This window comes from Gastrolobium bilobum, unplaced genomic scaffold (assembly GCF_033153095.1).
Source record: "Gastrolobium bilobum isolate Gb01-03AN ecotype WA unplaced genomic scaffold, APGP_CSIRO_Gbil_v1 utg57853, whole genome shotgun sequence".
NCBI lineage: Eukaryota > Viridiplantae > Streptophyta > Magnoliopsida > Fabales > Fabaceae > Gastrolobium > Gastrolobium bilobum.
The window spans coordinates 179467-191721 of record NW_026897351.1 but is presented as its reverse complement, the minus strand read 5'-3'; the positions used below and the strand labels follow the sequence as shown (position 1 = coordinate 191721).

Sequence of the window (12255 nt, the reverse complement as noted above, 5' to 3'; positions counted from 1 at the left end):
GCCAAGGAAATATAGAGAGAGAGAGAGAGAGAGAGAGGGAGAGGAAAAAAAAAGTGTGCGGAAGTTAGAGCGAAATCCAAATGCGACTCTTTCTCTCTCTCTCTCGCTATAAAGTGGAAGTGGGTCAAACTAGGTAGTGTGGAGAGAGAAACCGAACACTGACAACAAATTGTTGTAGTTAAAGAGATTTTTTTTTTTTTTTTTTTGTTATCAAAAAAAAAAAGAGATTTTTTTTATTTTCCAAAGAAAAGGTTATTTTTTATTTATTTTTTTTGTATTTAAATAGGTTATTTATGTTGTGCCTACAATTTATATTGCACCAACATGGACAAAATATAATACGATCAGACACTTAGACACGTTAATTTTAAAAAATGTTAAATTTTGACACGTTAAGACACGTATAATATTTTTAATTTATGTAGTGTATATTATATTTAGTATTTAATAATTTAACAAAAAAAATAAAGTTAAACTTATAATACCCATCAATTTTACGAAGAAACGTAAAATATCTCAAATGTTTATATTAAACTCAATAAAATTTAATCGTAATCTAACAAATATAATGATTGTAACTCAAAATGCAATGCAACGTAATTTTTGAACCTTTATTAAATCTTTGCAACGAGTATTAGAGTATTGAAAAGTGTCCAAGTGAATGTCGAAAATGTAGGATACGACATGTCAGAATTTTTAAAATATCGGTACTTCATAGTCTATAACGACTTTACTTTAAGTCACAATTTTTAATGTGGATTTTTTTATTTAATTTTTAAAAATTTTGTTTTTCATAAAAGGGATAGTTCGTAGTTGGTTGGTTGGTTGGTTGGATGGGCGGGTTGCCTTTTCATTGTTCTTATTATTCTATTTGCAATGTTGCTCCTAACATCATTTTTAAAATACCACTATGTTGCCGGAAAAAGAATATAATATTTACCCAACACTTTTATAGTGTAGATGTGTTTCTGTTTGAGAGAGATGCAGTATGTAGGATTATGTTATTCAGATAGTGTCTAGACAAAAATATCTATAACAAAATTTCATATACATTTTTTTTAAACTGTTTTTTTTTTTTTTCTTTTTTCGATAATTAGAACAAATTAGGCAATTAAATGCTCAGGATACATATAAATAATGCATTTATATCAGGCATATGATTCAGTAGCAAAAGTGATATAGTAACGCCACTTTTGGCTTTTCTTCATCCGTTCAAGGTTTACCAATTAAGGGGGGGAACTTGAAAATACGAAATAGACTTTCGTGTTCAGTGCTCACCAAAGCAAGCCTCAATGGGAAATAACAGATTGAAAAATCAATAAAAGAGTGTAATTTCTATTGTATTTATCATTGGATTTGTGAAGTGTGTTGAAATTAGAAGTCAAGGATCCATCCACCTACGTATGTCTCTATTATATTTAAGTGCAGATTGTACAATGTACATGGTTGATTTCTCTATATTTGTCATAATAACTTTTTTACATGATTATCACGTCTTAATTTATTATTCTATTAGCTTTTTTCAATATTATAACGTTGTCACTCATTTCACGTGACTTTTATTCAGTTTTTTCCTTTCAAACTACTGATATTTTATTTCATTCGACTCATGCACTGCGTTTTTATTTCAATTTACATTTCATATGTTTGCAAATTGCAATAATTCAATTAAATGAGTATCAACTCTTTAATGATTAGTTTTAGTTACATCACTAATATAATATGTATCTAAATTCAGTTTAAAAGGGATGCAAGTAAGGAATATATAAGCAGGAAAAGTTATGTACAAACGTAAACTTTATTGAATCAATTAAGCATCATAAAATATTTGAGATATTAAAGTTAATGGAAGAATATTATGATAATGGGTATCAAGTAAAATAAAACAAATAGCCATGAAGATGATGTGTAAAGAAATTGCGCTTATATTTACACTATATGTGAGAATTACGCCTGATATTCTATTTTATTCAAATGTAATGGTTCAAAAACAATTCAATTATAAAATAATAATTATCAAAATTTGTAAAATGGAGATTATATGTGTAATTTGTAATGTGTATTAGATGAAGAAACATAATTTGACTTTACTAATTAAATATATTAATTTAAAAAAATGATAAAATGATAATATTTTTTTATAAAATATTAATGGATGACTTCAATTTGAATTTCGAAATGGTAATTTAAATTTGAATTTTGAAAATCTTGCATTTATTTCTCCATTTATCATTGTTCAATGCCAAATTAATTATCATTCAATGTTGTAATCATATATATATATATATATATATATATATATATATATATATATATATACTATCATGTTAAAATAAGATTTTTTTCCTAATACACATTCCTTGATTTTCTCCCTAAGTTGCTCTTTGATTTTTTACTTAATTTATCGATCTCGTATCTTTTAATTTATATAATTTTTCAATATAGAAAGAGGGCAAGTTATTTTTACTAATGTAAGAATACAAAGTTTTACACTAACTTTTACCCGTTGATTCTTTATTATATTTTAATTAATCAAAATTTATAATTTATATATTTAACCAAGTATCGATTAACTTAATATTTAGTAATTCTCTGATCAAGTTGAACTAAGCGTCAACATAGTTGGGTAAGGTTGAAGTGGTAGGTGCAATTTGGGCCAAATCTGAATCGTAAAGTATGGACTCAACAAATGAATTGGGCTTTACTGGACTGAGTTCAGAATTATGAAAAGTGAGTTTTTGGGCTTATATCTTAAACAAGGGACTGCACCGTAAGCCTAGGCTTTTTTATTGTATTTTGTTTATGCATTACATTATATATACATAGGGTTTTTCTTTTTTCATGTTATATGAGATAACATCTCTCATATTATAGACATAACAAGTGATAGGTCTCATCACTTGTTAAAAGAATAAAAAAAAAAATTAGCACAGATTTCAATGCCTCACAACATGAGAAAGCAATCTCCAACAATATGAGAAAATGATTTTCCATGTACATATATACTTTTGTCAAATGAAATTAAAAGAAAAGACCTGGATTTTTTTTTTTAACCGGATTGAACACTACTATATTTATTTGATAAAGCATAAACGGCCGCGTTATTGCTCGTTCACTTCAAACTTCAAAGTAACGTTTTTCTTGCTAATTTACACAAAAAAAGGCAATGTATTTTGTTTATCTTAATAATATTGAAATGATTTTTTTTTTTACACACGAGATAATATCTATTTGAGTTGTCCTATGTCGTAACTGGAATAATATATGTTTGTCCTGCGATAGGCAGTATATGTTGAAAGTTATAGATATTGTTTATAATTTGGATTAACACGATATGACACAATATAACATAAATTTGGCAATATAAATATATTCATGAATTTAAAAATGGGTTAAGACATTCTATACAAACACGTCTCGTTTATGTTTCAGGTTGACATGGCACGACACAATACGAATTCAACAAGAACAAGAATACATTCAACACGAACTTAAAGTGTGTCAATTATTATGTGAGTTGATACGATACGAATAACCTGTCAACCTCAAAATGTTTTGTTTATTATGCATGTTGATAGACACACAAATAACTTGTAATAAAATTAATGTGGGTCAAATTTGTGTTTATGGATTGACAGGAAACATGACATGAATTTTTTCTTGTTAATTTTTTGCAACATATACACAATACGAATTTAAAAATAAATCAACCTAAATATAAATTTTTCGTGTGCCACCCCTGTTAATTATATACATAATACCCCTATTACTATTTATGCTTGTGCCACCCTTGCTAATTATATACATAATAAGTTCTCTTTGCAGTAGTTACGACATTTAGTTTAACTTTATAGATCCTGATGAACCGATTCTCAATATCAAATCAGCAGTTCAAGTCATGAAATCCAATTCACGCAAGAATTATCACCATCTCAAAAACCCAAGTTCCTCTTCTAGTTGCTTCTCACAAAAGTCTCTGTTACGAAGAGATATTATTAATTCAGTACCTCACTCTATTACAAGTATTAACTCCGCACTTTAATAAAGTGTCTTGTTTGGTCAACAATAATCCTTTTTACCTGATCCAATTATTTAAATATTGTTTATGAATTGATTACATGCCCCAATTTTCCAACAGCCACCATACCAACCGAAAAAGCAAAGCATAAGAAAAGATGACATGGGGGAAAGCATGATTTTCTTTTGCTGCGGTTGACATGATATATATATATATATATATATATATATAGAGATCATTTGACTCAAGAGTAAGACTTATAAGTCTTACTCTCCATCCTAACCGTTGATTTCCGTTCATCCAACGGTTATAATTTAGGAAATTATATTAATTAATTAATTATTAATTATACTATTAATGACAACCGTTGATTTCCGTCCATCAACGGCTGAGATTTGGAGTAAGACTTAAAAGTCTTACCCTGGAGTCAAATGATCCTACCTCATATATATATATATATATATATATATATATATATATATATATAAATTTGACACCTCATATTGATTAGATATGTCATATGCTTACAAATCAGAGCTATTGATCTTTGTTGTTCTAACGGCTATTAGATGAGGTGTCAAATTTGAAATTTGATACCGGTGTCAAAAGATCCTACCTATATATATATATATATATATATATATATATATATATATATATAATTTATATATATATGACACCTAACGGCTATCTTTGAAATTTGATTAGATCATATATATATATATATATATATATATATATTGAGGCAGATCCTTTGACACCGGTGTCAAATTTAAAATTTGACATCTCATCTGAGAGCCGTTAGATAAAAAAAATCAATGGCTCTGATTTGTAAGCATGTGACACCATTGATCTTTTTTGATCAGACGAGGTGTCAAATTTCAAATTTGACACCGGTGTCAAAGGATCCTACCTCTATATATATATATATATATATATATATATATATATATATATATATATATATATATATATATATATATATATATATAACACTAAAGAACAATTTGGCAAATTGGATCATCTGTCACCACTAGTCGAAATATCAGACCATAATTTACAAATCTTCCAAACATGACATTTGACAATCGTCACTATGACCAAAACACTAAAAGCAAAAACATTGTATTGTTACATTACATCCGTTTGGAATAAACCACCTAACTTACTAAGCATATGGGGCAATGATTTTTCAGGACTGATCCAAGTCCACTAAAAGCCAACTTGCTATATTTGCTGAAAGTGAGTCAACATTATATGTCCTGGGATTTAGAAAATTAACTTACACTAAATAAATAAATAAATGAATAAAAAAAAGATGGTGGATACTAGATACATGTTTGGGTATAGGAATTCATAAAAATTAAATTGATCATCAGTAAACAATGAAACTGCAAGCAGAACACGAATTAAATCTTTTCATTTCTTCTGTCCCTCTTCTTTTGCCTTTCTTTGTCTTCCCAAATATTTCTCTCTTGATGGAGTATATTGGGAAATAGGAGTATGTTTAAAAACTCATCTTCATGAATATTCATTACCATACAGACAAAATACTTTCATACAAAGAAAAGAAAGAAAGAAAAAATATTACCATCAATACAAATCCCTATTAGTTATGTCTTTTAATTATGTCTTACTTCCTAGATCTCCAAGCTGATATTGAAAACAAGGACCGATCCTGCCAGCAAATTAGTACACAACCATTTTCGTCCCTCATTCTGTATCCCTCACAACCATAGCTTTGTAGCAACCGATTTGCTTGCAACATACCAAAATAACTTAAAGGCACGTTACCAAACCCAGCTAAATCAAATCTCTGGAACCACTTATCCAGCTTTTCATGCCTTTCCTTTCGTTCAGACCCCTCACATGCAATTATGTTCTTGATTTCCTCACCAAAAAGCATCTTCTCCACCCTAAATCTCTCCAAGGATGTTCTTGAGACAGTGGATTCCACACAATCAAATAATGCTGCATAAGAATATAGAGCTTCTAGTAGCCTCTCCATTAGAGTTGAACCATTATGATTAGAGTCTTGTTCTGTTACAACCATGACCTTTGGTGATAATACCCACAAGGCATTAAGAAAGCTTTCCATGTTCATCAAATTTGAAGTACTTAAAGATGCTGGTGACGATGAGGTTGAGTCAGGACTTGGGGTATACGTATACCCATTAACCATATCTTTCTCAAGCAAATCACCCAATGTGCTTTGGCTCATTGGCAGCACTCTTTGCAGGTGAATTCCATTTGAGCTTTTTGACAGAAGAGGAGATTTTCTCTGCATGGCTTCATCATCCAAAGCTAAAAGGGAATGCAATTGGAGAATAGAACTTATTGCTAGTGCCTCCCCAGTTTTTACACGAAGTTTGTCAAAATCAAGGTTTTCCAATTTGCTGACTACAGGATTGAACTGGAATGGTATATCCAACTTTTCTGCTTCTTCAGTCAGCCTATGAGCTATCTGATCCAGAATCTCTTTCTTCTGATGAACACCAGTGATTCTCAAATGAGGAGGGCCTTCAGGACGTGCACTCAAAACTTGGAGGAGAGAAATCCACTGAGCAGGTTCAGCAGCATTGAGATCGATTATATGAATCATTTTCTCCCCTTCCATTGCTTCAATGATTGCCTGATTTGTCAGAGCAAAAGCTACCTTCAAGAAAGGGAAAAGCTCAAAGAAGAGCTTCTGAACAAGAATTTCTTCAGAAACCATAATCATTCTAGTTGAGTTGAGTGCTCTGTGAATCCCAGGCCATGTTTTAAGTATTCTATCAGCAAGTGCTTCTGAAAAATATGCTGCAATCCGCTGCATAGTATCCCCATCAGGGGATGCAAGAAGGGAAATTTGCTCAAGTGTGGTATTTGCATTTTCAAGACTTCCAGCAGCAACATGATTTGCACAAGAGAGCAACAAATGGATCAAGTACAAACCCCTTTCCTCGGGTTTCAGTTCTCTAAGCAAGAAATTCGGAGATCCTAAGCTAGGTGAAAGTGACATCATGGAGAAAAACTGCAGTGGTGAAGGAGTTACAGAAGATGACCCTTCTTCTTGCAACATAAATCCCATGTAACAACAACAACAATCTTAGGAATTTGGAAATAACGAAAGGGTGATGATTGTCAATAGTAAGAAAGAGGCACAATGGAGTCACAGATAAATTTGATTAAGTTGAACAAAAAAAAACTTTAGGCTCATTCAGATAAAAACATCACATTTTACAACAATTGGGACTTAGAAGAAGCCAATGAATACGGAATGACGAAGAAAACACAAATTCAAAGCACAACATTTAGCAAAGAAGATTTTGCAGTTGACTTGTGCAGATCCCATAAGCAAAGCAAAGTAGGACAAGCAAAAATGAAAAAGAGAAACAGTAAAGATTGATTATAAGAAACTGGATGACCCAAGTTAAGAACTTTGATCAGAAGCTCGAGCTTTTTTTTATCTCAGAAAGTGATGGTAAAAGATTCTACACCAACTCAGCAAAAAAACATGGAAGCAGTTACAAGAAGAAGAGGGAAACCTACCAGGACCAGGTAAGCAGTGTCAGCACAATAACTAGCCATTGTAACCAGGAAACACTTATCCTTCAGTGGGTTTTCAAATTGAAGAATAATCCAGCTGAAGCCCCAAGAAAATTCCAAAGCTTGCCTCTTGGAACACTCTGAAAAAACCAGAACCGTAACGGGTTCCTCTGTTAGTGTTTATTTATTTATTTATTTTTATTTTATGGGAGTGAGTTTCAATGTTTGGACTCTAGTTTTGGTTTCAAGGACTTCTTCATGGCTACGTTGTCGACAATGTGTGAAGGGTCCCTTTTGTCTTTATTGTTTTGTTGTCCTTCAAACCTTAGTGGAGTATGGAATTTGTGAGAAGGTGAGCCTTTAGGAAATTTCTCTATCTCTATCTCTCTCTAGAATTGTCCTTTTCTTTCTCTCTCTAGAAGCTGGCTTTCTTTTTCTCAGGGCTGGCCAAAAAGCCTTTTAATATTCCCAAAGGTTACATGAATCCAAACATGCCTTGACAAAGACAAACATTACCCTCACAGTTTTTGCTTCCGAGTGGGGTGTGCGTGTGAGAGAGAATGACAAGAAGGCTCCAAACATGCTTCCAAATTATGGTTTTGTTTTATTTTCAAAAGCAATTGACCATACAATTGGTATTATCTTCTTTTTTTATTAGGACAAACAGACACGGAGGTTAAGGAAACATCCAAAAGGGGATTGAACATTTATCTTTACTTGTGGATTCTTAGGTGGCAATTACGAAAACCGTAGCACCCTGCCGTTGTTCTTAGGAATTCCCAACTTTCATACAAAATTGCCAAAAATCACCTAACTCTTAGCACAAAAGATTTAGTATATCTCATCAATAAAAATATTACATATCAGTCAAAATGTTTTTTTTTCTGTAAAAATTTCTCTCTCTCCTATAATGTGTAATGCTCTCATTAATAAAATGCATTGAATTTTAATGCAACAGTAGCACCAAAAATTTATTCGCTGGTTAGGTGCTATGTGATCAGATATTTGTATTGGTTTACAATTATAAACTAGTATGACACCATAGCATCTGATTTTATTTTATTTTTTCATATAAAAGATTATTGATTTGGTCTTTGGAAATATTCTTTTACCTAAAGTTTAACTTTTAAATCTTTTTTTTTTATGAATTAGTTGTTCTATCAGCATATTATTTTTTGTATTTCATTTTAGTCCCTGCCAAGTACTAATTTAATATAACTTTGTAAGTTTAAAGATCAACTTGTGTACATAAATAAATTCATGAATTAAATTGCGTGTGAAGGATAATTTAAGTGACTAAGTTGCTTATTTATTCTTTCTTTTTTTCCTTAAATTCGTAGGTTAGTAAAATAAACAAAGATGGAAAATAAACACGAATGCACATAAATACAAAAATATGTCTGTACCCATGACAAATACGTGCCTTCAATTCGAATTTATTTATTTTTATTGGTAGATTATTAGTAAATCTATATTACTAGTTCGAAAATCATCATCATGACCTTACAGTGGAGTAATTTTTAATTTTTCTATACAAAAACATAAATAAATACAAAACGACAGAAAAAATAAATGTATGCGTACATCTTAATATTTAAATTAAGAATTATATTTATAATTGTTAAAATATTATCCTATATGCACAGAATATATTACTTGAAAATAAAGGATGCTTGAATTGGAGGATATTTACCCAATTGTCGGCAGCAGATTCATGAACATATCATAATGCAACTCTTCAAAGATCACATACATCAACCTATAAGAAGTTAAAAAAAAAAAAAAAAAAGGAAGAAGACATAGCCTATCCACTGCATTCCTAGGTCAATTTATATCATGGGACAAGAAAAAGTTTGCTGCCCACAGTTAAGGACCTGATGCAGTACATGTACCAAACTATAGACAAACATTTAAGAAGGAGGGAAGCGTGAGAAAGATGGGACAAGAAGGCTGGTGCGTTATGTTAGTTATTTATTTTTTAATTTAAATTAATATACTTTTGTTAACAATTATAAAAGTATTTTATTATTTTTAATTGTAAAAAATATTGAAAAAAAGATTTTTCTGTTTTTATCTTCTTTAAAAAAAACATTTAAAAATATAAAATAAAATAATGTGATATTTTTTATTAAAAAAAGAGAGTAAAGAAGGGATATAAAGATTAATGATATAAAACAGGCATTTTAACCCCAAAAAATAAAATAAAATTGACAAACAGGCAAAGCAACTCCCAAGTGTGAAAGAGCTAAGGAGGAACCACAAGAATTGTTGAAGGTTTTGAGAAAGGGAAACAATTTTATACCTGGGAGATTTATACATATTTGAATATAATAATTTATACGGAGGGTGTTAATCTATTAAATAAAATAAAATTGTCACTATTTATAAATGTGTTCGGTATCTCTCTTTGACTTAAAAAAAAGTAGAAAATAATATTAAATAAAGGGAGATGATTTTCATTTTAGTTCATTCCTATTATCTCAATGATTTTGCTCCATCTATAGAGTTTTAGTCTTATACAAATTATATAAGGCAAGTATTTGAATTAGTTATTTTCGAAACTGTGAAGAAAAAAAAATTAACAGCTTTTAGATTTTTTATTTTATAAAATTGATCAATTATTAAACATGCACTAAGTGTGTGTTGAAATTAACTTTTTAAATAATAATACTGATTCTTTTAGCAATTTTTTTAGAGCAATTTTGGAAGAAGAAAAAAATTCTCATGATTTAAGTTAAACCAAACACAATTTAAGTTAATTACGGGAGTAATGCTATACTATTTAAAAGTATCACCTTATGTGTTATCAATTAGGAGCATCTTACCTCCAAATGAGCAAGATGGAGATGATTATTTGCGCTGGAGCTTAGACCATTCAGATCGGATTTCAGTAAAAGCCATGTATCAAACTCTTACAGGTAATGTTTCTGATACTCCTGGCAGTTCAGAGATTTGGAAAAAGATTTGGAGTTGGGAGGGTCCTCTAAGTTGTCCGATTATTTTTGTGGAAGGTCCTTCATAACAGACTGCCAACAAAAACTAGGTTGAGTTCTTTTGAACTAGGCCAAGCTTAATGTCCAATCTGTCTTGTTGAGGCCGAAACATCTTTGCATTTGCTTAGGGACTGTGTGAAAATGAAAGTGCTTTGGGCTGATTTAGTTCCAATTGGTTTGCATAATTCATTTTTTACTGCTGATCTTCATGGTTGGCTGGAAAAAAATTTATCTTGTTTGGACAAGTTTACAAATAATATACCATGGTGTATTGTGTTTGGCACTACCTGCTGGTTGGCTTGGAAATGGAGAAATGACTTAGTCTTTGGAAATCCTATTTCTTCTCTTTTCTATAAGAAGAATTCGGTTATTAGTACAGCTGAAGAGTACAAATTGACTTTTCATTCTGCTTCCTGTAATAGATTAATCAAGCTCAGAGCTGAAATTTTCATTAGTTGGAAACCACCATAAGAGAATTGGATTAAGCGCAATACTGATGGAGCTGCTAGGAGCACTCAAGGTTTAGCAGCTTGTGAAGGTATTGCTAGAAATCATGAGGGTCACTGGCTTAAAGGTTTCTCTTACAGGATTGGAAATTGCAATGCTCTCAATGCCGAACTGTGGGGTATACTTAAAGGTTTGGAGATGGCTTGGGAGGAAGGCTGGAAAAATTTAATTGTTGAATATGATTCAACATCTGCAATCACCATTCTTTCTAGAAGGTGAGTCCCACTTGGTGACTCGCATACGGACTTGGTTCCAAAAAGATTGGAATATTCAACTTGTCCATACTTATAGAGAAGGAAATTATGTTGCTGACTAGCTGGCGAATTATCCTCTGGACAATACTACTGCTCCTGATATGTGTAGCTTCGGTTTTCCCCCTTTTCAGATTCAGTCTGTTTTTATTGCTGATTTAGCCTCTGTTTATAGAGCTCAAACAGTGACTGTTTTGTAGTTTCTTGCTGGGATTTTACTCAGCATACCAAATAAAAAAGTATCATCTTAATAAGCTTCTTAATACTTTATAAAAAAAAAAGTCTTAAATAAAAAATAATACTTTATAAATTCTCAATACATTAAACGATTTTATTTTATTTAATATTTAATATTTTTTGTTTCTTAACCAGTATCTTAAAACATTTAAAAAAAAATCATATAATTTAATTCTAATTACAAAGTAACAGATCGTAATTTTAAATTCATTGTTTTATGAGTGAGGATATTCTAACTTACAAAAATTTTCACTACTAACTTACTACCCATCACATCACCAATGAATGAAAGAGAGAGAATTTGAAAAAAAATTTGAAGAGAGAGAAAATGTTAATCTAATTGATTAGATAAGTAGTAAGTTGGTAGTGAAAAATTTTGGTAGTGAAAATATCTCTCCTCTTGTTTTATACGAAAATTTATATATTTATTTAATATAAAAGAATGGTGGGTTAAATACGCAATTACCTCAGTGAACACGAGAAATTTTCCTCTATCTGCGAATCAATATTTATATTGATCAGTGTCGTGGTGCTGCTTCGAGAATCAAGCCTTGGTTACGACAAAATCTTCATAGCAAACTAATCAGTCAAACCTTTCTGATGCAGAGAATAACGGTAAGGAGTATTTTATCAGAAGTCAGAACACGTCATTATCTTTTGAATCAGTAGTTCTTACCAATAATAGTAGGAGCTGAGATACTGCTGGAACCTAGTCGGTAGA

At 30.8% G+C, this 12255-nt stretch overlaps 1 protein-coding gene across 4 annotated transcripts; it reads right to left on the bottom strand.

Annotated features, from left to right (window-relative positions):
- Positions 1–5427: 5427 nt before the first annotated feature.
- Positions 5428–7696, bottom strand: LOC133306167 (scarecrow-like protein 3). Of its 4 annotated transcripts, none has more exons than XM_061506445.1 (2): positions 7550–7696; positions 5428–7069 (listed from the first exon to the last, which is right to left on the bottom strand). In XM_061506445.1, the coding sequence occupies exon 2, from the start codon at positions 7020–7022 to the stop codon at positions 5652–5654; it is 1371 nt and encodes a 456-aa protein (XP_061362429.1). In that variant the 5' UTR covers positions 7023–7069; positions 7550–7696; the 3' UTR covers positions 5428–5651. The 4 variants fall into 4 exon arrangements, with proteins under 4 accessions (XP_061362429.1, XP_061362430.1, XP_061362431.1 ...); XM_061506446.1 differs by having other exon boundaries at positions 5428–7066; XM_061506447.1 differs by having other exon boundaries at positions 5428–7063.
- Positions 7697–12255: the final 4559 nt, after the last annotated feature.